This window comes from Phascolarctos cinereus, unplaced genomic scaffold (genome assembly GCF_003287225.1).
Source record: "Phascolarctos cinereus isolate Bilbo 61053 unplaced genomic scaffold, phaCin_HiC Scaffold_726;HRSCAF=1367, whole genome shotgun sequence".
Classification (NCBI taxonomy): Eukaryota; Metazoa; Chordata; class Mammalia; order Diprotodontia; family Phascolarctidae; genus Phascolarctos; species Phascolarctos cinereus.
The window spans coordinates 363,617,053-363,641,981 of NW_027556098.1; the positions used below are offsets into that span (position 1 = coordinate 363,617,053).

At 51.8% G+C, this 24,929-nt stretch overlaps 5 protein-coding genes across 11 annotated transcripts; 4 read left to right on the forward strand and 1 right to left on the reverse strand.

The window, feature by feature from the left end:
* The first annotated feature begins 1,459 nt into the window (after nt 1–1,459).
* CCDC28B (coiled-coil domain containing 28B) lies at nt 1,460–7,793 on the forward strand. 4 transcript variants are annotated; one of them, XM_078145479.1, is made up of 6 exons: nt 1,460–1,603; nt 4,927–5,142; nt 5,466–5,632; nt 6,016–6,203; nt 6,376–6,420; nt 7,292–7,793. In XM_078145479.1, exons 2-6 carry the CDS (start codon nt 4,979–4,981, stop codon nt 7,325–7,327), a joined length of 600 nt encoding a protein of 199 aa, XP_078001605.1. In that variant the 5' UTR covers nt 1,460–1,603; nt 4,927–4,978; the 3' UTR covers nt 7,328–7,793. The 4 variants fall into 4 exon arrangements, with proteins under 4 accessions (XP_078001605.1, XP_020839185.1, XP_020839186.1 ...); XM_020983526.2 differs by lacking the exon at nt 1,460–1,603 and adding an exon at nt 1,617–1,953; XM_020983527.2 differs by lacking the exon at nt 1,460–1,603 and adding an exon at nt 1,619–1,953 and having other exon boundaries at nt 6,376–6,398.
* Nucleotides 7,794–7,963: 170 nt separating this feature from the next.
* Nucleotides 7,964–9,669, forward strand: IQCC (IQ motif containing C). 2 transcript variants are annotated; one of them, XM_020983528.2, is made up of 5 exons: nt 7,971–8,159; nt 8,263–8,415; nt 8,630–8,837; nt 9,161–9,270; nt 9,477–9,612. In XM_020983528.2, the coding sequence occupies exons 1-5, from the start codon at nt 8,118–8,120 to the stop codon at nt 9,516–9,518; spliced, it is 555 nt and encodes a 184-aa protein (XP_020839187.1). In that variant the 5' UTR covers nt 7,971–8,117; the 3' UTR covers nt 9,519–9,612. The 2 variants fall into 2 exon arrangements, with proteins under 2 accessions (XP_020839188.1, XP_020839187.1); XM_020983529.2 differs by lacking the exon at nt 9,161–9,270 and having other exon boundaries at nt 7,964–8,159; nt 9,477–9,669.
* DCDC2B (doublecortin domain containing 2B) lies at nt 9,664–16,432 on the forward strand. The gene is made up of 9 exons (XM_020983520.2): nt 9,664–10,707; nt 11,425–11,476; nt 12,297–12,373; nt 12,628–12,759; nt 13,837–13,983; nt 14,097–14,136; nt 14,523–14,637; nt 15,432–15,535; nt 15,994–16,432. The coding sequence occupies exons 1-9, from the start codon at nt 10,433–10,435 to the stop codon at nt 16,042–16,044; spliced, it is 993 nt and encodes a 330-aa protein (XP_020839179.1). The 5' UTR covers nt 9,664–10,432; the 3' UTR covers nt 16,045–16,432.
* TMEM234 (transmembrane protein 234) lies at nt 16,153–20,267 on the reverse strand. Of its 3 annotated transcripts, none has more exons than XM_020983530.2 (5): nt 20,152–20,267; nt 19,639–19,790; nt 19,078–19,144; nt 17,367–17,459; nt 16,153–17,090 (listed from the first exon to the last, which is right to left on the reverse strand). In XM_020983530.2, the coding sequence occupies exons 1-5, from the start codon at nt 20,165–20,167 to the stop codon at nt 17,014–17,016; spliced, it is 405 nt and encodes a 134-aa protein (XP_020839189.1). In that variant the 5' UTR covers nt 20,168–20,267; the 3' UTR covers nt 16,153–17,013. The 3 variants fall into 3 exon arrangements, with proteins under 3 accessions (XP_020839189.1, XP_020839190.1, XP_020839191.1); XM_020983531.2 differs by having other exon boundaries at nt 16,153–17,166; XM_020983532.2 differs by having other exon boundaries at nt 16,153–17,214.
* EIF3I (eukaryotic translation initiation factor 3 subunit I) lies at nt 20,222–24,855 on the forward strand. Its single transcript, XM_020983524.1, has 11 exons — nt 20,222–20,312; nt 20,427–20,519; nt 21,865–21,952; nt 22,170–22,235; nt 23,168–23,317; nt 23,429–23,559; nt 23,744–23,854; nt 23,947–24,036; nt 24,288–24,361; nt 24,457–24,549; nt 24,690–24,855. Exons 1-11 carry the CDS (start codon nt 20,310–20,312, stop codon nt 24,769–24,771), a joined length of 981 nt encoding a protein of 326 aa, XP_020839183.1. The 5' UTR covers nt 20,222–20,309; the 3' UTR covers nt 24,772–24,855.
* Nucleotides 24,856–24,929: the final 74 nt, after the last annotated feature.

Here is a 24,929-nt window from a genome sequence, read left to right on the forward strand (position 1 = left end):
GTGTCTCTCTCCCCCTTTTCCTCTCTTCTCCCTCCTTCTCTGCCTCTGTATCTCTGTGTGTCTCTCCTTCTCTCTTCCTTTTCCTCTATTTTTCTGTCTCTGTGTCTGTCTGTCTCTCCCTATCCAATGCAGTATTCCATACATGGATGACAGCTTCAAAGCCTCATTGATTCTCTCTCCACAGCACATCACACATCTATGCCCATCTCTCCACTCGATTCAGGTCATCTTTACATTCCTGGATTTACCAAATTTACTTCCTAATTAATCTCCCTGCTTCCTTTGTCCCCTCTCCAATCCAGTGTTTACACAGCTACCAAACTGAGGTCATTCAAAAGCATGAATCCCTCAATGCATTCCAGTCTACCTTTCCAGACATTTCCCGTTACTGCTTCTCACAAACTTTGTCTCCATATTCAGCCTCTCACCCCGGTGCCTTTGTACAGGTTAGTGGTGCTCCCGTGCTCAAAATGCAGTCTCCCTATTCTGACCTTAGTCTGGCAGAATCCCTGGCTTCCTGGAAGGCTCAGCTCCGGTTTGACCTTCGAGGGGAGGCTTTTCCTGCTCCCCAGCACGTGGTGAGTGCGCTCTCTGAAAGGTACTTTGCATATACTTGTATTTACTTAGTGATTATCTCTCCTAAAGCTAAGTTTCTTAAAGGGAGGGACTCTTGTCACTTAATAAATCCTTCTGGGATCTGACTGAATTGAAATAATGGTGCTTGAGACAGTTTTGAATACACAAGCTGGCCTTTCACCAGCTACCTCTCAATAACTGTTTTGTGGAACCATAAAACCCATTAGGGGCTGTTAGGTGGCCCAGGAGATAGAGCTCTGGACTTGGAATCCAGAAGACACTCACTAGCTGAATGACCCTAGGCAAGTCACTTAACTTGATCTACCCAACTTCTCCCTTCTGAAAAAAGGGGATGATAATAGCACCCACCTCCCAGGGTTGTGAGGATCAAATCAGATTGAGTCCTACAATAACAGTAGCTGGCATTTTTATAACATTTTAAGGTGTGCAAAGCACTCTAAGTTGTTGGCATCATCTGTGGGCTACTATGTTGTGTCTAACACTCCTAACTGGGCTAATGTTCCTAACTGGGTTGTTGTTCTCCGAAGTGGAACTGACTGGCCTTTGTGGTTTCTGGGAAACTGCTGTGAGAGAGGACAGTTGGTGCAGCCAGCAGCCCAGTCTTCTGGTTCAAGCTAAGAGGGGTACTCTGCCTTGGTGACCGTTCATCCACCGTTAAAGGAGAGCGGAAGTCAGACCTCATACGGGGAGGAGCATCTCCATGTTGGAAAGCCTAGGCCTGCTCTAAACAGATTGAGCCTGGGAGCACAAAGAAGAGGCGTCCCCTTTAAATGCAAATCACTCCCAGCTCTAGACACACACACACACACACACACACACACACACACACACACACACACACACACACTAAATGCAAATCACTCCCAGCTCTAGACACACACACACACACACACACACACATCTCGGCGAGTGGGAGTCGGGGGAGCCAAGGCCGGACCACTGCAGCAGCGCAGGCAGGCAGGCAGGCAGGCAGGCAGGCAGGCAGCTTCTGCTGGGATCTGTCCAGGTCAGTCTTTCTTCGTGGGGCCAGTTACCGGACTGTGGGGGATGGAGCACAGGGGGTCTGAACGTGCCCTTTTCGAGAGCTGGTCGCTGGGCAGCGCGTTCCACTTTGGAACGCTAAGCTGAGTGCTCCTGACAGCCCATTACACACCCCGTGCCTAAGTGGGGCAGGATGTCGCTGGGCGGCTCGGTGGCCGTGGGGGCCACGCACTGGCTGGAGGCTGCCCCACCGACAAAATGCTAGCAGATGTGCCCAGACACCCATGCTCAGACGCGAATGCTTCTCTTCGTGGATGGAGACGCACAAGGCCAGATAGAGGGAAAGCTGCTGGAGAGGCCGGGACTGCTGCCCTGGTAGGCTCTGTATCCCCAGCACCTAGCGCCATGCCAGCCATATAGTAGGTGCCTAATAAATGCCTGTTGATTAATAATAACAGATCACTGCTCTAGAGCACTTTAGTGGTTAAAAAACACATTGCCCAAAACCACCCACCAGTATAACCACCTCTATTTTACAGGTGAGGAAACTGAGGCTCAGAGAATGATAATGATTTGTCCGAGATCACACTGCTAGTATCTGGGACCCTCTGGATCCCAGATCTCATGACTGCAGTTCCAATATTCTCTCCAGTCAAACGGGAGCACACAGCGCCACACCAGCCATTAGCACATACACAGCCAGTCACACAGACAGCCTTCAAGAGGCAACTGATGCCAATTCCTCTGCCTGAGTCAGAGGGGAGGGAGGGCCCAGGGCCAGGCCTGTGTTGGGAGTGGCCCCTTTGACTTGAGCTGGCCAGCCTCGCCCTGTAGAGAACAATAGAGGAGATTGCTTGGATGGGGAGGAAAGGATGTCCTCTGGATGAATACTGACACACACACATCCGGGGGGGGGGGGGGGGGGGGGGGGAGGTGCTGGGAACTGAGGCTAGCAGGTTCCCGACCAAGAAAGGGGATCCTCTTTAGAAGGCCAGAGTGCTGGGCACAGAACCAGGATGTTATTCTCTGTAGATGATCTGGTAGCCTTGGCACAATAACCAAGGCATGCCACCTTCATGCCACCCCGAGCCTCAATCCCCTCTTGGCTCTAGGCACATTTGTTCTCCCCAACATAAGGACAGCTGCCTCTTCTCCTACTTGTCCTGGGCTGATTCCCCCCTCTTTCCGGCTGTGTGTGGGGCAGATAGGGCACACCCTGAAACAGGACATGGGGGAGTTCGCCATCCAGAGCTCCTGGGCTGGAATACCCCCTCAGCTTGCCCCTTTCACCAAAGCAGGAGCTTTGAGGCTTATAAGGGAGGGCAGAGGTACCCGAGGGCTGGGCTTCATTATCATTAGTAGCAAGCTAAGCCAATAAGCAAAAAGTGGGGCAGGAAGAAAAGCTGGTTGAGACTTCCCTAATCATCCCCCACAGCATCAGAGTGAGTCTGCTCAGACCTCCCTGGTCCCAATTGCCAGGGGCCCAGAGCTCTGTTTGCCATCTGGCCAACCACTGTCTCAGCTGGACAAACATTGAATCAGAGGTTCCCAAAGTGGGCGATATGGCCCCCTGGAGGTGCTGGAACAATGAAGGGGGGAGACTCGGTAGTAGCCTCAGGTGCAACTGGGGGGTGTTGAATAAAAATGAGGGGGTGGTGGAGGCATAAGGAAAGAAGAGAAGAAAATTTTGAAAAACCTTTCGAACATGTTTCATCTGCTGTGTAACAGAGTTAAAGTCATAGTGATTACATTATTCTCCAAATAAACACACAATATGCAAGTTATAATCGATCACTGGTCAAGTCAGCCAGTGGTCTTAACAAGTGTTGGCAGGACAGCATGTAGCACATTGCTGGGGGAGTCCAGAATGCACTGGCAGGAATACATGCATGTAATGACTTGTTTACAATAAGATACTATACAGTTACATGACATAATATTGCATCATCAAAATTTCAATGCAGGAAAAGAACCACAAATTTACAATAAGTGGTTCAAGATGTATCATTTTAAAAATTTTATAGTTTTTGAAATGATGCAAATTTAAAAAACAAAACTGTTAAAGGGTTAAAGAAAGTAGGTTTCCAGGGGGCACTGAGTAAAAATTTTTTTTTTTGAAAAGGGGACAGTATACCAAATAAGTTTGGGAACTTCTGCACTAGGCCTATAACCCAGGCCCTATCCTTGTAAAGCTCACAACTGATGAACAACCTTGGTCCTGGTGGTGCGTGTGTGTGCGTGCGTGAAATGCCTATCTAGCAATTTAAAGTTTGCAGAGTTCTTTCTACATAGTAACCCTGTGAGGTCCTTTTACATATATTGATACACCCATTTTTACAAATGATAAAAGGAAGGTGCAGAAGGGGCCAGGAGTCAAACTCTGACCTCCTGGCACCAAGCCAGATACTCTCCACTGTAACACTGGAGTCTGACAAGGGTGCAGGCAAAGGGCTATGAGAAATCTGAGGACGAGGTGATCACTCTCAGCTGGGGACAGGAAGAGGGATTGGGAAAGGCTTTTAGGGAGGAGGAGACACAAGCCTGGTCTTTAAGAGAGAGTCCAACTTCAACAGGGTGAAGATAGAGGGATGAGGAAGGGGAAGGAAAGGGAAGAAGCTTTGATTAAGCTCCTACTGTGTACTGGGCACTGTACTAATATTATCCATGCCTGGCATGGACAGTGATATAGATGAAGCCATTGGAAATGGGAGAGTGAACTACAAGGGGGTAGTCTAAAGGAGAGTAGGCCAGACTGGTCAGTACATGGAGAAGAGTAGCATGAAGAAGGCTGGAAAGGCATTTAAAGCCAGGTTGTGGAACACTTTGACTATCTGGGTCAGAAATTTTTGCTTTAGTGAGTAGGAAATGTGCCCCCCACCCCCACCCCAGTCCTCAGTTTCTCCATGAGTACAGCACAGTAAGGGTTGGACCAGGGCTCACCTAACTCAGAATCTGTTCTGGAGAAGATAAGGTAAGGTAAGGGTGGGAGGACAGCTCTGTGGGACCTCCTCTAGGCGATGAACTCGGGATTCCTGGCCCCTTGGACAAGTGTGGAGTCTCAGCCTTCCAGGCCAGGCCCCAGCCAGAAGGGGCCTCAGAATGCATCTAATCTAACCTATCCTTGAATGGGAGTCTCCTCCAAATTGTCTCTGATCAATGGAAATCTACTCAGCTTCAAGGCCTCCAGTGATGGGGAACTCACTACATCTTGTGGTAGCCAGTACTACCTCTGGACAGCTCTGATGATGTCTCTCTCTCCACACCCTCAAACCACTGCTCCTTGCTCTCCCCTCTGGGACCAAGGCAAGCTCATCATGACTGTAGCCCACCAGTCTTTCTCTTCCCCAGGCTTATTCCCCAAGTGCACCCCCACCCCTCAGGAGCCAAGCCTGGACCCAGAATGGATGACAAGAAGAAGAGGAGAAGCCCCAAGCCCTGCTTGTCGCAGCCTGTGCCCCCCACCAGCGCTCTGCGCAGGGTCCCAGTCCCTACCAGCCGAAGTGCCTCCTTCTCCTTGGGCCTCCCCCACCTTCCATCCCCAAAGCAGCGGACCAAGTTTAAGAGGTAAGTTGGTCTGCTGGGGACTCTGGGCTCAGCTCTTGTGTGTCCTACTCCCCTTTTCCTATGATAGCTGGGGGAAGCATTGGGGATAATTGTCCCTGTGGTACAGACAAGACCAAGGCCTAAAGAGGGCCAGTGACTTGTCCAAGAGTCACATGAGGAAGCAGGGTGGAGCTGGGACTACAGTCTGGTGGTGCAGCCTCCCAGGGCTCAGGATTAGAGGGCAGCCCTCCCACCCCTCAGACACCTTTGGGCTAGCAGGTCTGGAGCCCAGAGGGCTACAGTCGCCCCCTGCGACTGATCAGTGGCTCCTCTGCCCTCCCCAGGGTGACCAAGGAGAAGTGCCGCCCCGTGCTGGCTGGTGGAGGGGGTGCCCCAGCAGGTACACCCTTGCAGCACTCCTTCCTGACAGAGGTGACTGGCGTCTACGAGATGGAGGGAGGGCTACTCAACCTACTCAATGACTTCCATTCTGGCCGGCTCCAGGCCTTTGGTAGGTTTGTAAAGGGGGTGGGGAGGAAGTGGGGCATCATGGAGGAGGGCTCTTGTTGGCCCAAAGTCTGTGGTGACACAATTCCATGTAGTCTGAGGAATCAGGATTAGAATGTAAACTCCTTGAGAGTAGGGATGAATTCCCAGAACAGTGCCTATCACATGGCAGGTGATTAATAAATGCCAGGGCTTTAAGCCTGAGGCTCTCTCTTTCCTACCAGGTTGGGATCTGTGATAGAGCCAGGGATGTGGGACTGAGGCCCCTGGGGCAGAAACTAAATAAGGCTGGCTTTGTGGGATGAGCTGTGAGCTCCCAGGACTGTGTGGTCAACCTCCTTCCATGGGGCTGGGCTGTGACTGGCACTGGCCTCCTTGGCTGGGCAGGGAAGGAATGTTCCTTTGAGCAGCTGGAGCACGTGCGGGAGATGCAGGAAAAGCTGGCTCGGCTGCACTTCAGCCTGGATGTGTGTGGAGAGGAGGACGATGACGAGGATGAGGCTGAGGCCGAAGGGCTGCCCCATGAGCAGAAGAAAACTGTGGCTGATCGGAACCTAGACCAGCTGCTTAGCAATGTGAGCTGGGGATGGGGACCATGGGGAGGCTGGGAATGGGAACCCCATGATCCCTCTGAGCCAGTGGGTGCCAGCTTCCCTCCAACCCTCTGCCTTGACCCGGGACCAGCAGGGAGTGTCTCCATGACCCAGGGCTCAGGCCCACGCCTCTGACTCTTCTCTTCCCTTGCAGCTGGAGGACCTCAGCAACTCTATGTATCCTTTCTTGAGGAAGAGGGTGAGTGGCTTTGTCAGGATCTTCCCTGCCACCCTGAGGTGATTATTAAGCCAGTAGAGACTGAACTGGACCACAGGATTTAGAGCCTGGAGGGACCTTGGAGTGCCCAAGGTCACACAGTGACAAAAACAGGATTCTAACCCAGCTCCTCTGACTCCACCTGCCCATGGATGTGAGCTCTCCCTTCCCAAAAAAAGGATTGGAGGGGTTAAGATTTAACCTGGTTATAAGGATGATTTTCAAGAACTGCAGACAATTAACTTAGATCAGAAGCAGCATGGAATTGGAGAAAGAGTATTTCACTTTGATTTAGGTGACACTTTGGTTCAAATACTGCCAGTGCCTCCAACTGGCTAGCTGCAGCTTGGGGATAATACCTGCCTAGAGAGCATTTGGTAAATCTTTTAGCTTGTAGGAATCATCACAACCATGTCAGACCTGAAAGGGAACATCTAGTCCAACTCTCATTTATCAGATAATGAAGCTGAGGCCCAGAGAGGGGAAGGGATTTTCTTATTTGTTTATTTTTTTGCTTGGTGAGGCAATTGGGGTTAAGTGACTTGCCTAGGGTCACACAGCTAGTAAGTTTCAAGTGTCTGAGGCAGACTTTGAACTCAGGTTCTCCTGACTCCAAGACCAGAGCTCTATCCACTGTGTCACCCAACTGCCCCCGAGGGGAAGGGATTTTCTCAAGGTCACATCACAAAAGCTGGCTATGGGGAGAGATGAACAATGCACCCTTTAGTCCCTTTGGCCCCAGCAGTCTTATTCAGGTCAGGCTTGCTGGACAAGGCATGTTTTAGCCCCAGGGGGGGCTGAAGCCCAGGCCCAGGCCATGCCACCAACTTCCCTTAACTCCTCCTACCTGCAGACAAAAGCTGCACCTGGCAGAGAACGCAGAGCCTGAGGAGGCACCCACAGCCTAAGAGGGAAGCCCTTGGTGGGGACCCTTTCACACTTGCTCCCAGCCTCGGTTTCACCAGATGGCTGGGGTGAGCAGCTGGCCTCTCGAAGATCTGAGGGGATGAGAAAGGAGCCCAGGCCCCTTCATGACCTGACTCTGTGACCTTGACTATGACCTGGCCACAGCCCTGGGAACTATGTGACCCTGGGCCTTCTGACCCCAAAGACCCAGAGCTATGACCCACCCCTTCTTGGGACTCGAGGCCCATCACACGACTCTGAGTTCTGACCCAGGCTGTGACCCCCAGGTCCTCTGACCTCACATGACCCCGAGCTCTGACCAGACTGTGCCCTCAAGCCCTCCGACTTTACGTGATCTTGACCTCTGCCCCTGGCTGATTTCCTCGGGGCCTCCTGGATCTATTCAGGCCGGGCCTCTGGCAGCTGAATTAAACCTGAGGATGGACGGATGCGCACTTGGTTTCTGTGTCTTCATTGGCTCCTCCCACCGCACGGGAAGCTGAAATTCGGGCCTCCGCTTTGGGTCACGAGGGTCCGCCTTCGCCTCTCAAGTGGGAGGGGAAAGAGCTGGGGTTGATACCGAGATGGGGGCGGGGCGGTCTCGCTTACTAGGGGGCGGCAGCGACGCATTTTCATAGACACGGGCGGAAGGGCACGTTTCCCAGCAGCCCCGCGCCGCGGGCGTTTCCGTCTCCATGGAGACGTGGGCGTGGCGACGATGAGCATTTGCAGGAGCCGGGAAAAGACCTGACCGTTGAGCCTCGGGCCGGGCCATGGAGTTCCAGGAGCTGGTTCGGCGCGTGACGATACTGCAGGTGGGGACGGCCCTCGGCCCCCCCGGGACTCCCCGCTCGGCCCCGTGCCCTCCCCCGGGATTCCCCCTTCCCCCCAGCGTGACCACTTTCCCCCGTCCCCCAGGCGTGTGTGAGGGGCCGTCAGACCCGGCGGCGGCTGCAGAGCTTGAGAGCCGAGTACGAGGAGGTGGTGCGGCAGGTGGAGGGCGACCTGGGCGGGCAGCTGCGCTGGGTGGGACGCTGGCTTCCGCGGCCCGTTTTCTCCTCAGAGACCCGGGTAAGTGGCTAGGACCTCCCGGGGACTGAGCCCGGCTCTCTGCGGGGAGGGCGGCTGCTCTGGCTCTCCCTGCCTCCTCCCCGACATCCTGTTACGGGCCCTCCCTTCTCTCCGCCCAGCCGCATCCTCGCCTTCCTCCTCCCTCCAGGGCAGGGGGCCAAAAGGGAGGGAGTGGTTGGGGAAGTACCCCTGGCTCTGTCCTGATTGCCGATAGAAAAGAACCTACGGCCCCAGGGAGGGAGGAGGCAGCAGCCTGGGCCCTGCCCCTGTGCCCCCCAGCAGACTCCGGAGTAAAGAGCCCGAGAGAGACGGAGGCTGGAAGGAACCGTCCCCTGCGAAGGGACCTGAGCAAGGAGCTGGTCCTGGCCCTCAGCACGGCCTAGTGATGGAGACTGGTGACAAGGCACCGACGAGGGACCCAGGTAACTCCTCTTCCCAAGGCTTTTCTCCCTAACGGACCCAAGATCCCTAATTCCAGGCTAGAGCTAAAGGGGAGCAGGGGGCATTTTTATTTTTTTTTAGGCAATTGGGGTTAAGTGACTTGCCCAGGGTCACACAGCTAGTAAGTGTCAAGTATCTGGTCTGATAGCGCATTTGAACTCAGGTCCTTCTGACTTCAGGGCCGGTGCTCTATCCACTGCGCCACCTAGCTGCTCCCTAGCGGGCATTTTTAGAGGGGACAGGTATTTCTTGCCAGATTAGAGGCCATTATCTGACACATATTTCAATGTCTCCAAATACACAGAGGCTCTGGAGCTCACACTGCCCTCCCAACCTGCCCAGCTCCAGAGACTTCGAAGACATCTGGCCATGGAAATGCTATGGCTACAGCAGGCCATTGTCAGTCGAAAGAAAGTAAGGTCCTGGTCTTCCACTGCCTCCTGTCAGCTTTCCTCAGTTTCGCTCCTATGCAAATTCATCCAGGCCATTCTCAGCCTCTCATGACCTTTCCCAGTTTTTACATCCTCTTTTTTAACTTTTGAGCTTAGGAGAAAGGGTAAAGCCCCCAGGGAAGCCTTTGGCTTCACCCTGACAGCTCCATTGCCTCTTATTTTCCACAGTATCTGCTTCTCAGACAAACACTAGATTTCCCAGAAGATTAGTTGGAGAAGATCATACCTCCAGTAATGGGACCACCAGAATGCCGACCTTTGAGTGACCAGGCTGCTGACAGGACTGGGCTACTTCCTAAACTGGGAAGCCTCACTGTGGCTCCCTACTGCAGACTTCTGTGCCCTAGCCCCTCCAGTGGGGCAGAGTCAAGTCAGGGCACAACTTGCTGATCACCTCTCTGTACACCAGGACCTCTTTCTCCATCACCTGGCCAGAGGACAGGGACTTGGTGAGAATTGGAGGGGAGAGTAAGAGAATCAGGCCACTGGATTATAAGAGGAATAAAACTCCTTCTATTTAGGAACCTGGGTCATCCATTTGTTTGGCCTGGTATTTCTGTGTGCCAGGCCACTGGAGTATAAGAGGAATAAAACTCCTTCCATTTAGGAACCTGGGTCATCCATTTGTTTGGCCTGGTATTTCTGTGTGCCAGGAGAGGTACATTTTGGACCCAGCCCAAGCCAGCTGGGTCTGACAATTGCCCATCAATTGCGTGCGTGTGTGTGTGTGTGTGTGTGTGTGAGATGTCTTCAAGCAGACACTGAATCACAGATTACCTACACCAATCCCCTCTGACAGGAAAAAAAAATTTGAGGTCTCCAGAGGGAAAGGGACTTCCTAAGGCCAAAGTTTAAAAAGCAGAACTGAGATTTGAACCAGTTCTTAGGGATGGTATAGAGGGGACTGTTGCTCAGGTAACGATTGCACTAGGTAATCAAAATCTCCTAGTGTGTCTCTCAGCTTCTAACTGCCACTTTTGGCTTCTAATGACTGACTAGAATGGGGAGGTAGGAGTTAAGCCTCTTGTCTTCAATAGTCAGGGCTTCTATCCCCTCCCCTCTCTGCCCTGACTGCCTAGCAACCGCTGAGCGTCCCTCCCTCGCCAGCTTAGGGCAGCTGCACCATGGCTTCCACCGCTCCTGGGCCTCTGGTGGCCAAGAAGGTGGTGGTATACCGGAATGGGGACCCCTTCTCCCCAGGGCGAAGGTTGGTGATCACCCACCGCCGTTTCCCCACTTTGGAGGCATTTCTTAACGAGGTGACAACTGCCATACAGGCTCCTCTGGCCATTCGTACCCTGTACACCCCACAGCACGGCCACATCGTCACTGATCTGTCAGAGCTTCAGAGTGGCGGAGAGTATGTCGCTGCCGGCTTTGAGCGTTTCCGGAAGTTGCCGTGAGTGGGGGCCAGGGGACCTTAGGGGCAGCTAGAGATTAGTATCCATTATCTCACCTGCACCAAAGACTCTAGGAGTTCTCCTTGGCTCAGTTCCACGTCTCCCATCATTCCCCTCCTTGGCTCACAAGACATGCTTTTTATCTGTGGGTCTGGTTTACATGCCCTGTAGTTTACGTGCCTCTATATCAGACTAAGAACTCCCCAAGCCTACAGGCTGTTTCTTCCCCTGGATAACATATGCTGTGGTGATTGGTGTTGGCCAAAATAGAGGTCCATGAGTGGAGGAACTGGGCTGGCCATGGATGCCCCAAAAGCCGACCTCATTGACCCCGAACCATTAGGCCTTTCCACTTTTGGAGGGGAGATACTGGAGGCCCAGGCTTAGATCAGAGAATGTTAACTTAGATTAAAACTCATTTTCAAAGTCAGACCTGGTAGCAACTCGGTTCAAAAGCCAAAGGAAATCAGGCTGCAAGTAGGTGAAAAATCCATCAGGATGGAAAAAAAAATTAATAGGACTGTCCCAGACCCCTATCTGATGTGCAAAGGTTCAAGACTCCTCCCCTCCAATCCTGAAGAAGTAAATGTGACACAGCCGTAGTGCCAAAGAACTCAAGTCACATGACTGTATAAGGGAGAGTAAGGGGAGGATCGGGTGGTATTGGGAAGGGGGGCCATGACCCAGGAGGTGACCATATTTTCTGTGTCTTCCAGCTGTGTCTACCTTGGAGGGGAAAAACCAGGCAGGAAAAACATCAAGTTCCTGGTGGGTTCTGGGGAAGAACTTGTTTATACTGCTCCAGACTTGGCCCTTCCCTCACCCATGTTTGCCCCGATATTTTGGACCCAGTAGGCTCCCGGGGCTATGAATATGTGTCTGCCTGTGTTGGGTACAGCTTCAACTGTTGCAAGGAAAAGCACTGGCCTTGAAGTAATGGGTTTTCATCCTAGCAGTGGTCACTTCTTTTGTGACCTTGGACAAGCTGTTTACCCCCCTGAGGCCTCAGTTTCTTCAGGAGGGGTTATAAAATGAGCGCTGTCATTTGTCCCCCCCCCCCATCCCTTAGGCTTCAGCTGGCTGTGAGCAACAAAGCAGCCTGAGGTGTAGGGAGCAAGATGAGCTGCGGACTCTTTTGGCCTGGAACCTCAGGTTTGGCTGAGTAAAATCAGAGGATGGTGATATATGCTCTAACTAGAAGGAAACATCCATAGGCCAGCAAGGGTAGGGGATTGCCAGAAGTTGGGAAAGCTGGGCCTCAGACTGGGCCAGCTCAGAGGCCCCAGCTCCTCACCACCCTCCTTTGGACAATCCAGCAGAAAAGGCTCTCGCTTCAGAGTCAGACCTATGGCAGAGTGCTTGGTGCTGCCACATCCCTTCGCTTGTTGTGAGCTGAGGGGGCCCTCCAAGGCCGTCTAGCCCGTAAACCTCTCCTTTTACAAGGAGAAAACAGGCCCAGAGAAGTGGCGAAGCTGACTCCAGATCTACTGCTTCTTCCTCTATACCAGGCTAGGCCAATGAGATGATGTAGGTAAAGCCCTTTGCCAGCCATGAAGCACTATATAACTGTCAGCTATTATTTTATCAGGCTCCTCCAACTCTCCCAAGACCAAATTACAGGTCTCCTGGAAGGAGGATGCCAGCCTCGGCCTCTTGCACAATTCAGTGAGTGCTGAGGACACTGTGGGAGTGGAATGGGAACTAGGGCCAAGGGAAACTCTGCTAAAGAGAGAGTAGGCCTGTTCAACGGCAGACTCCTTTTCATTGGTCCATCAAGGGTCTCCCTCCCCTCACTCTGGTTTGGAGGTGAACTTCTAAGGCCCCAAATGGCAGGCCACACAGAGCTTTGTGGGTGGGGTGGAGGGAAGGGCAAGGAGCAGCAGTCTTCCTCACAGGCCCTTGTTCTGTTCTTCTCGTAGGGTATTCAGAAATGGGGACCTGCTTAGCCCCCCTTTTAGCCTGCGCCTGTCCCTTGCCTCCCATCAGGACTTCGGAGCAGTGTTGAGGCAACTGACTGAGAAGGCTAAGTTGAAGGGTGGGGCTGTGAGCAGGTAGGTACTGGGGGTGGGGGGGGGCACAAGGGTGTGTCTGGCGACTCTCATGGACTTGGTCCTGCCATCTAGTGGCCAGTAGAGGGAAAGGCACATATGAGGAAATTGAGGCCCAGAAAAGTGAAGTGAATTGCCCAAGATCACCTCATGAAGCCAAGACCAGCAGTTAGGTTTCCAGATTTCTTAATCATTGCACTGCAGGGGGGAAGGATCCTAGGATCCAGAGTTAGAAGGGACCTTTGAGTGGTCACCTTAGTTCAATCCCCATTTACAAATGAGGAAATGAGGTTTAAACTTGGTCACTTGATCCAAATCCTAGGGAAGAAAGGCCATGCAGTCCAATGGAAAGGGCTCTGGCTTTTGAGTCCAAGGACCTGGGTCCCAATCCTCACCTGTGAGCAAGTCAATAAACTCCAGCAGCTCCCTATTGCCTTCAGAATCAAATATAAAATTCTCTGGGACTCAAAGCCTTTCAAAACCTAACCCCCTCCTATCTTTCCATTCTTCTTACACCTGACTCTCCAAAGACATTGGCCTCCTTGCTGATCCTTGAACTAAACACTCCATCTCTGGTCTTTGGGCATTTTCTCAGCCGTCCCCTGTGGCTACAATGCTCTTGCTCAATGCCTGACCTCCCTGGCTTCCTTTAAGTCCTAATTAAAATTCCACCTTTTACAGAATGCCTTCTCCAACTACTCTTAATTCCAGTGCTTTGTTAATTATTTATTTCCTACTTATCCCACACATAGCTTGCTTTCCATATTTTTTCCCATCATCTCCCCTATTCGATTATAAACTCCTTGAGATCAGAGGCTGCCTTTTGCTTCTCTTTGTATCCCCAGCACTTAGCACGGTGCCTGGCGGTAGCTGACACTCAATAGTCACTTGTTGATTGACCTCTTAGTTGCTTGGATTAGAAGGTCTGTAAGGTCTCTGAGCTCTAAATCAGACTCTAGTGGTGTGAAGGATGTTGGCTTCTTACACCAGGATTGTTACACAACTCTAGGAAGCATTTTCTCCAGCTGTCTCTGAAGGTATGCCCCCGTGAGGAGCAACCCTTTACTTTCTCTCCTCCAGACTCTGCACATTGGAAGGGGTGCCAGTGTTGGGCGGAGAAGCCCTGGTGAATGGCGGTTACTATGTGGCTGTGTCAGACGACGTATATAAGGCCCTGCCCTACCTGGAGCTTCTGGTGCCAAGCCCCGCCCTGCCTGGTGGCTTCTGGTATGTTAGGGTTTGGGAGGTAAGGATGAGGTGGAGATCCCCACCTCAGGCTCCCAGCCTCTTGAGTCTCCTGAATCAGCCATCTGCTCCAATCTCTCCCTTGTGTGTTACAGGCGCCCACCAAGCCTTGAGCCTGGAGCCTACAGGCACAAGGTAGGTTAAGTGAGACAGCCAGGGAGGGGTGGAAAGGGCATAATGGTGAAGCTCAAAGAGGTGATTGATAAAGCAGAGAAAGGCCCTGGAAATTCCTATAGCCAAGTCATTTTACACATGAGGAAAGAGACTCAGAGCAAGTCACACACTATCTAGTGGCAGATACAGATCTCAAGCTCAGGTGCACTGAGTCTAGGAGCTGCCTTTATCATCATCCCTGTGACTGAGGCCACCCCTATGGATGGTACCTTGTCCATGTCCAAAGGCATTAGGAATGATACCTGCAAAGATGCAAGACTGTGGGAATTTGAGAGTAGGTGGGGGGAGTTCTGGCTGTGTCCTAGCCTGGTCACAGGAGATGCAGACCAAGGTCTCCCCTCCCCCAGGCAGATATCTTCAGGGCTTCTGCGGCCCAACTCTCCAGGAAAGAATCCTCCACTGGCTTTGCCAGACCTAGGCTGGCCCGACCTCATCTGAGAAGGCGCCCCCTACTTCAGCCTGGTAAGTTGTCCTTCAGTCCCTCGTGACAACCCTGTGAGCTAGATGCGAGAGAGAAGGAAACTGATGCTTGGAGAGGTCAGGTTACCTGGCTAGTACAAGACTTAGGATGGGATTAAAACCTAGGTCTTCCAGACTCTATTCAGCTCCCTTGTAACACCACCTGCAAACTGTTCTCCCCCTCATACACTTACCCTAGAGGAGGGGAGGGGAGGGAAGGGAAGGGGATCTCCAGAAATCTAGAAAGGAGCAGTTTGTGTCTGGGCCCCAGGCCCAGTGTTGTCTAATCCCCAAGGTCTCCCTGCCCTTTATATCTTCCACTATGGACTAGGAAGGGACAGCTGGCCCCAAGCTGTGCTCCAGCAGGGGAAGCTGTTGAAGTTACTCTCCTTGAGGGGTGGCAAGGAAAGTGCTTTGTAAACCGAGATGTAAATATGAGGTGTCACACCTGCTACCTCTAATGGTGAGATTTTAGGGACCTGAGTGGGGCAGAAGATGCCCTCACTGTGGTTATGGATATAACCAGTGACTTAGAAATCTCTCTTGTTTCTTAACTCCGTGAGCCCCTTCAGTGACCAAAAACATAAGTAAGGAAAGCAGTCAGTATGGGGAAGGAGGCAGTTGAAAAAAGACTAATTTAGAGAAAAGAAGGAATGAGTCCTTGACTGTGGGCCAGAGGTGAGGAGGGGAACCCAGGGGCTTGGAGACAAGGAGGGGGAATCCTGGCCACAGATGCTTTTTCTAGTTCCTGTGTGGTCTCAGTACAGGGTCAACACATACTCCCTCCTTCCTCATAGGAGAAAGGAGTGTGTATGGTGCACCCCACGCCAGGAGGGAACTGGCAGGTGCCCAGGAAGTAGAGGAGGATAGGACTACCTTGACAGAGGTGCCCTTGGATGAGGTATGAGCTGTGTCCTTCGAACAGAACAGCTGTAGAGCCGTGTAGACAGTCCCACAACCTAGCCAAAGTGAAGCAAAGTGCTCAAAACTAGGCATCCAAAAGATCTGGGTTTTAATCCTGGCTCTGCCACCACACTCAAATGGATCTATATTCCCATCAGCTTGGGCGTTCCCTTCAGTGCCCCTCTGGTGAGACTGTGGGCATCTTTTCATAATTTCACCACTAGGGCTCCATTCTGCTAGAGGCCATTACTAGGGCTCCAGTGGAACACTCTGGCTGTCTACTAGGCCCTGTCACCTTGAGCAGATCTTTCTACAGTGACTCAGTCCCTTCATCTGTACAGGGAATTTGTGAACCACATGGTCTCCAGGGTCCCTTTGCAGCTCTGACGGGTCAAGGAGCCTCTGTTCTGGGACCCAGATTGACTCCCTTCTGGCTGACTGATCTTTCTCTTCTAGAGGGCTGCAGAAATGGTAGAAGAAGCCTGTTTCTTGGAAAATGCTGCTTAGGGTAGGTGGTGTAGAACTAAACTTAGGTGCCATTCCGAGAACCAAGAAGCCCAGCCCAACCTCCTTCCCTCCCCCTTTCCCTGGCCCCCAGCCAGCATTCCAGCAGCAGCCATGGCACAGCCTTTTATTGAACCAACCCGTCCTCTTCTGCTGTGGTCCCCCAATCTCCTGCCAAGATCTCAGCTGGAGATCCACAGGCCGTTCGAGTCTGCCTGGCCCACCAACCTGCAGTGAGCCTGCCCAGTGAAGGGAAAGCCTCTGCTTCCAGGGGAAGGGAAGGGTTACCTTCCTCCACCCTGTAAAGCCTGACACGAGGTGGGGTGGGAAGGACGCAGGGGCATACACTCTTTGAGAGGCTTTGTCCTAATAAAGAAAATAGTTTTCTCCCTTTCTGGGTTATCTGAGCCTTGTTTACCCATCTCTCCAGACCATATCCCACTCTAAAGCCTGGACCAGGAAAAAGTTAGAGGAGCAAAAGCTGGTGATGAAGCTAGCCTCTTGGCCTAGGGCATAAGGGGCCCCTTCCAGGGCTGCTGATGGGGAGGGGAAGGAAGGCATCTAACTGACTGCAGCACCTGTGGGCTCTGACTCACCACCAGCCCCAACCCACAGCAGCTCACTCCAAGGCTCAGATGGTCCTTAAGTGTGAGCCTGGGGAGCACTCTGCGCAAACCACAATATTGGCGGGAGGCCAAGGTCATGAGAGAGGTTGGGTCACATAATGAAGGGGGAGGGGGAGGGAGTTTCCAAGGCACCAAACTTCGGGCTCAAAGTGGTGAAGTCTCTGAGCCCACCTCCTCCCCATTAGGCTTCACTGAATCATAGAGGAAGAGGCAACTGCCAAGGAGAAGTCAAAGACAGCCTTCTCAGAGAAAGCTCAATCACAGGTGGCTCAAGATCCCCCAGCCCAGGGTTCCCTCCTCCAATGCTCCGTCGTCTCTGGGTGGGGCTGGCCACAGGATCCTGTTGTTATTCTGTCTTGCCCACTGAACTTGCAATGCAGAGCATGATTCCGGAGATGGTGAGCACCATTCCCAGGGCAGGCCCTGGGTCAATCAATCAATCAGTCAGTCAATCAATCAACATTAAGCAGCTACTGTGTGCCAGACACTGGGCTAAGTGCTGGAACAGAAAAGAAGGGACACGAGGTGGGGTCTTCTCATGCCCTGACTGCAGGAGAAGAAGGGGGAGCTGTGTTGAGAGAGAGATCAGAGACTGGATTCCCCCCACAGACTATGGGTTTTCAAAATGCGCAGAAGTCACCCAGCTTGGGCACCTAAGGGCCTGGCAAGTAATTTCTCCCCAGGAGTGGGCTTACTTACATTTTCCACCAATGTCTTCCCCAAGGAACTTCCCGACAACCAGGGTGACAACAAGAGCCAGGGAGTTACTGATGGGCACAGCCAGGGACAGATCTGGAGGGGAACATTTTGATATTCCCTGGGGTCCGCTCTAAAGCAGAAAGAGCGTTCCCTGCCTTCACAAAGATCTTGGTCTGATAAGAGGGGTGTGGGGGTTTATCTAGGTTAGAAAGACAGAGTGATGGACTTGGAGTCAGGAAGACCCAGGCTAGGACCCCACCTCAGACAGCCATTTCTAGACAAATCACTTAAACTTCCCTGTGCATCAGCTTCCTTGTCAGTAAAACTGAGATAAGGACAGCACCTACCTCAAAGGGTGTTGTGAGGATCCGATGAGCTACTGTGTGTAAAGTGTGCTGCAAACCTTCGGGAAGCTACAGAAATGCCAGCTATTATACTTTTTTAGGTTAATGAGAGACACATACAGAGCTCTGACAGTTAAACAAAAATACAACAATGTAGAAAACTTGGTCAACAGGACTGCAGCTGATTCCAAGCCTCATTTCTAATTTACTCTTGGGGGGGATCAAGTCCTCAAGAATACTAATGTTTTAAGAACTCACAACCTTTCACACTAAACACTGGAGTCATATGGTGCTCACAGTCTCTGAACTCAGATTCTGCAGGGCAAATTCAGTGAGCTAGACACAGTAACAACAGATCCCCCTTCACTTGCCTCATCCCAAATGGAAACTAAAAAGACTTTGAGGCAAGCTGTGATTAGAAAACCAGCCTAGCCAGGTATATCATCATGGGAAATGGATGAAGCAACTCATAAAGGTCATCTCCTAAGTCTTGGAAAGAGTGTCCATACCACATTAATGAAGTTAGGGATCTTTTAAAAGTAAGGAAATATACTACAGTCTTCTAGGGGTGGAGGAATAATTTATGCTTTTTGGTTAACATCAAAGAATAAAGAACCGAATAAAGAAAATGACAAGAATAAACAAAACACTGTTGTCAATAAAGGACCTGAGTAGATGGTAATGTGAAGAAGGGCCTGGGAAGCACTATTTGCTTGCATGTAAGTCAAATATAAGAGTAGAAGATCTGTCCAAGAAGCAAAGAATTCTTTAGTAGCGCCATCTCGCTCTCCAAATATTCAATGGATCTGTGTTCCCATGAGGGTATTCTCCTCGATGATGCAGATGCAACTCAACCATGCCTGCCTATCCTGTACAACCCATGAACCCATTACCTCCTGCTCAATTGGTTTTGCATCCCTTTGGCTAGCGGATCATAGGTTTAGAGGTGGAAGGGATATGAGAGGTCACTCTTGAACAATGCCCTCATTTTACAGATGCGAAAATGGGCTCAAAAAGGCTAAGTGTCTTGCCCAAGGTCACACAGGGTAGCAGAAATAGGATTCCAACTCGGGTCCCCCAACATCAAATCCAAGGCTTTGTTTTGTACCACACTGATAAGACTAAATTGTCTAATTCAGGGCTGCATCAATCTCTCATACTCACGATGCCTGTGAATTGCCAAGGTTACTAGAGTGGGAAGTCCAATCCCACAATGTAGCATAGTTATAGCTGCTAAGGAGGGAGGTGAAGAAAGTGAAATTAAACTGCTAAATGAACCACTCTGGAAGGTATCTTGGAGCCCTGTTTGATGCCTATTAGCCGTACCCCACCCAGATGACCAGCCACCAAAACAGAGACACACCTACCTGTTGATGCCAGGGTAAGGTAGTAGATCAGGGAGCCACATTGGTTGAGGCAAAGGGGCACCAGATACTGGGATTGAGGGTAAGAGAAAAGCTAGGGTCAGTATACACAAGCAGCATAGAATCATCTGAGGGATTGTCTTCCAGCCAAGGGAAATGGAAAGTCATGCTAATAATGGCATCCCTCTTTCTGATAGGAAACTTGGGCATGGAAAGAGGTAGGCAACTGAAGAATTGCAGACAAACTCAGCCTCACACCTGGTCAAACGCACTGAGTCTTTAGTCAACTTAGGATTGTAGAAGTTGGAACTGGAAGGGACCTTATGATAAAACTGAGACCCGGAGAGGAGAAAAGCCTCTTCCATCATCACACAGGTAGTAAGCAGCAGTCAAGGTTAAGACAGGATTCCAAATCCAGAAGGATCCCCTTCTCCCACATACACCGTGGCTCCTTTTAGCCCCATCTCACGGGGCTTTTTCTTATTAAAGGATTAGGCCCCTGGATGAACCTGGAGAATCTAAGTCAGGGAAAGCTCCCCCCTTCACGTGAGCCCCAGGCCCTACCTGGTAGTTGAAAAACAAGTACTTCATCTCCTGTAGAAGCTGCTCCAGCCGGTTCCCCTCCTGCACCGGCTCCACGTTGCCCGTGGCCCTCTTCAGCAGCGGGTTGGAGCCTCCCCATAACACTGCCACCAGCACCAGGGCACAGACTTGCCCTAGGAGAGGGAAGGGAGCCTGTCACTCACTCTCCAGGGCTGGGTCCTGCCATCCCAAACACAGAGACCTAGACGCCCCCGCCCCCCCCATCTCTGGTAAGGGCTGCGCGGTGCTGCGAACAGAGCAATGAGGGGGGAGGACCCGCTTCCGGCACCAGCTACCTGTGTCACTCTGGGCCAGCCAATGAGCCTCAGTTTCCCCATCTGTAAAATGGAGGTAATAACAATCCCCAAGGAGGCGTCATCCAAGGGCTCCTATGAAACACCTGATTAAAGCGCTCTGCGCTAGTCGTCATTATTATTACAGAGGAGGAAACTGAGATGGGGAACACCGGTGGGGGAGGGGCTCGGAATTCCTCACCCAGAGTCGCCGCCATGACAACGCCGGAAAAGGAAGGCGTCCACTTCCGCTGCCGGCCCGGCGCCGTGACCCGGAAGGCCAGCCTCGCTCTCTTCCGGTAGGCCCTTCACGCTGCCGCGCGGGTCTGTGGTGCCGGGACGGTCGCTGCAGGCGCCGCGATGGTGAGTCCGGTTGGGGAGGGCGAAGTAAGGAGGGATGGGGGCCGAGGGGTCGGAGCAGGGCTCCCCCCCAAGCCCGTGCCTTGACAATGACCCCCCGCCCGGTGCCGTCCCCAGAAGCCGATCCTGCTCCAGGGCCACGAGCGATCCATCACGCAGATCAAATACAACCGCGAGGGAGACCTGCTCTTCACTGTGGCCAAGGATCCTGTGAGCATGCGCGGCCCGGCGTGGGAAGGGGGGGGAGAGACGGGGGGGCGGGGGGAGGTGGGAACGGGGACTAAGGGAGAGGAGGGAGGGATTGGAGGAAAGGAGCGGGGCTAGAGAAGAGAGACAGCGGTGGGGCGGGGCTAGAGGGGAGGTGGGAGGAGTGGGAAACTGAGGCATCTCGAGTTTTAATGTGGCTGGTGTAGGCAACTCGATGTCCCAGTAGGTAGAGCGCTGCCAAATTCAAATCCAGCCTCAGACCTTTATTAACTCTGACCCTGGGCAAGTCATCAAACTCTTTTCTCGTCTGTAAAAGGGGGACAGTAATCTCACTTAACCTCGACCAGGTGGCTGGTTGTGAGGCTGGGACGAGATCAAATGTGTAAGGCATTTTGTAAACATTAAGGAGCTTCTATAAATGTTAGGTTTTTTTCTGCCCATTTTACATATCAGGGGTCTGTGAGCCAGGTCTTGAACTCTGGTCTCCTGATTTTGGGGGTTCTTCCTACTCTGCAAACCTTCCCCATTGCTACTTGGGTTATGCTACCCTTCCAATTTGCTCACGAACAGTTAACACCATCGTCACACCTCTGGCTCATAGCCCGTGTCATCCCAAACTGATTTGCGCAGACAGGGATTCCTCGTCCTTGGGCGTAGATGGTGCCTGGATTGGTCCAGCTTTACTCAGAAAGCGGGTTGTTGTTGTTTTTAACTTTCTCTTGACTCAAAACAGAAGGAGGGTTAGTGTGGTGCCACCTTAGGAGGCCACTGCCCTCTGGAGAAATGGGGCCAGGTGTCAGGTGGAGTCAGTACATGGACCACTAGGAGGTCAGATTTAAGAACTAAGCTAGAAAATTTACCTGCTGAGGTAGAATGAACATCAGGTAAATGAAGTTGGTTACAGAAGTGACCACCCTGAGGGAGGACATGTGAATGGTTTGGGGGACCAGGGAGACACAAATATGTAACTGAATAGCTATTAATATATGAAACATGTAACTTAGTAGCTATTAAATCTTAAAAGTATACTAAGACTTTTGGATACCCCATTCAAGGTACAAATCTGTTCTCAGTCATTTGTTTGGGGTGTCATAGGACGTAATTTGATCTTAAAAGCGCACTCACATCGCATTTCACAGGGACTTGGTTAGGGAGCTTCCCTGGTGAGGAGGCAGGAGTGAGAGAAGGAAGGATAGACTGTATGGAAGACTGGGAGAGGGAGAAGCAAACGGTGAGAGCAGGCTAGAGGCTGCTGGAAGGCTCCCAGGGAAGGGAGGGTTTTTACTTTTTTCCTGGTTACCCCTTCTAGGAGGTGGGTACAAACTAACTAATGTCTTTGCTTCACTAGATTGTCAATGTATGGTACTCAGTAAATGGAGAGAGGCTGGGCACCTACACTGGGCACACTGGAGCTGTGTGGTGTGTGGATGCTGATTGTATCCTTTAATGTTGCTGTCTTAGAGAAAGAGCTGGTACTTTCTGTTGATCAAAGACAGAGGTGTCTGGCTGCAGGGGTTGTTAGATGATTTAGAAATTCAGACAGCTTCTCCTGCCTCCCTTTGTCCTGGCCAAGTGGAGAGTGCCTCCCCTTTCCACTTGGCGGGGAGAAAGGGAGCAGACAAATTTGGTAACATTCCCTAACAACTTCTCCAGGGGACACCAAACATGTCCTCACCGGCTCTGCCGACAACAGTTGCCGCCTCTGGGATTGTGAGACAGGTAATTGATGATCTACTACTATCAGGGCCCCCGCCTTACTGACTTAGCCTTCCAGGTCTGGTAACTGAGTGGAGTTGGTCATTTGGGAGTGGGCTTGACTGGTGTTAAGGGGGTATTGGGTACCTAATAGACTCAGAGGATGTCAGAATTGGAAAGGGACTTGGGAATCCTGTAGTCCAACTTTCTCCTTTTTTGAAGGAGAAAACCGAAGCCCAGAGAGGGGGGAGTGACTTGGCCAAAGTCACAAGGTTAGGAGCAGGTCTGGGCCCACAACCCAGTTCTTCTGGCTTCCTGCTCTTTCCCACACATCATGCTGCCTTCTCTAGGCTGATTATTTGATGTCTCCTTTTTCATGGCTCCCAGCATCAGCTTAGAAGGCAGTGCCTGTTCTGGAGAGGAACCTTCATGGACTAGTGGACTATTTTGCCAGGCTGAACCTATTTCTAGGTGGCCAGAAGATTCATCAGAAAGTTCAGGCCTCCTGTTCCTGGAATTCCCCTCCCAGGTTGGAGGAAACAGTTGCCTAGTGTGATCTCAGGCTTCAGAGATGGACATCTGGTGTCCAGTGTGAGGGAAACAGATTTTACCTCAGTTTAAGGAAAAGCTTGTTAACAGCGAAAGGCAGTTCAGTATAAAATGGGCTGCCTTCGGAGACTGGGAGGGCTTCAGCAGAGGATGAACGGTCACTTGTCAGGGGTCTGGAAAGCATTGCTGCTCGAGCATGTTTTGGAGTTGAGAGTCTTGGACAAGGGTACTTGAGGCTGGGGGAGGTGGGGAGAGAGTACTGCCTTATTTAATCTCTTGTTCTCAAAGCTGAGCTCAATCTCCTGGTCATTTTCACCAGTGGAGCAATAAAGATTGGTAGAGAGGGAGCAGGGGCCTCTAGGGGGCTGAGGAATAGGAGCAGTTAGCCAACCCGTACCCATCCCTAGGGAAGCAGCTGGCTCTGCTGAAGACCAACTCAGCCGTCCGTACATGTGGGTTTGACTTTGGAGGCAATATCATCATGTTCTCCACGGACAAGCAGATGGGGTACCAGTGCTTTGTCAGTTTCTTTGATCTTCGGGACCCCAGCCAGATCGGTAACGACATATGAGTGGGGATCCAGGGACTCAGAGTGTGGAGGTGGGACCTCATGTAGCCTGGGGCCAGTCGTCAGTCTTCACCATCTATCTACTCCCCCCCCTAAACAGATAGCAATGAACCCTACATGAAGATCCCCTGTAATGCTGATGCTAAGATCACAAGTGCTGTGTGGGGACCCTTGGGGGAGTGCATCATTGCTGGCCATGAAAATGGGGAACTCAATCAGTACAGTGCTAAGGTGAGGGTTGGGGAGGCAGGGAAACAGAAACGGAAAGGGTGATGGTGGGAGGATCAGGATCTGGGGAGAGTGGCTGAGGGCGGGAGGAGATGACAGCTGCCCGTTCACCAGAGGGGATAGCAGCTCTGGCCTCCTGCTGCTGGGAAGTGGGGTCATTCACCTTCCTCCACGCCTTCCCTCACAGTCTGGAGAAGTGATGGTGAATGTCAAGGAGCACTCGAGGCAGATCAACGACATTCAGACATCCCGGGACATGACGATGTTCGTCACCGCTTCTAAGGACAATACAGCCAAGGTCAGGGCTGGACTTCAAGCAGGCCTGACTGCTCCAAATCAGGGTCCTTCCCTACTCTTACCTCTCTTTCCTCTTCTAATCTGTGTTTTTAGCTCTTTGACTCCACGACCCTTGAGCACCAAAAAACATTCAGAACAGAGCGACCTGTCAACTCGGCTGCTCTTTCCCCCATCTACGACCACGTAAGGTCACACCTGGCACCCTGCTCATCCGTGGGTCACAGTAAAGGCTGGTAGGGTTGTTTACAAGTGGTAGCTCTCAAGGCCACAACAAAGGAGCACTTCAGAGAGAGGGGCCTGGGTGGATAGGCCAAGGGGAAGCTCCAGATTTGATAGGGGAACGGATCTGCAGTGTCTAGAGGGTGCACAGATGATGCTACCCTAAGGGGCAGGGCCTGGCCTAAAAGCTAGGTCTGGGCTCCTCCTTTCTGTAGGTAGTGCTGGGCGGTGGGCAGGAGGCCATGGATGTGACCACAACCTCCACCAGAATTGGCAAGTTTGAGGCCAGGTAAGTGGGCTGTTTCCTGGAGGAGGGAGGTCTTGGAGAGTTTACCTAAGAGTGAAACTTTGATGTCCACACGTGTCCCGTTTCCTATCCCCTAGGTTCTTCCACCTTGCCTTTGAAGAGGAGTTTGGAAGAGTCAAGGGTCACTTTGGCCCCATCAACAGTGTTGCTTTCCATCCTGATGGCAAGAGGTAAATACCATTTGGGGTAGGGTTCAGCCAAGGGTGACTAGACCCGTAAACCTACTCGCTGGCATCTGCCCTTTCTCTCAGTGAGGGGTCCTTCGGTACATACACAGGCCTGTCTAACTGCCGTCGCCTTCTCCTTGCAGCTACAGCAGTGGCGGGGAGGACGGCTATGTCCGGATTCACTATTTCGATCCACAATACTTCGAGTTTGAGTTTGAGGCATGAGGACTCAGAACTGGAGTCTCCTGAACTGCCTGCTCTCTGATCACTGAGTCATGGACACTAAAAAATAAACCAAATGGAATGTGACAGTGGCCTTCTTGTCCTTTGGAGAGCAGGGGCTTGGGCAGGGCTTATTGGTCAATAGGGACATACCCTGTTGT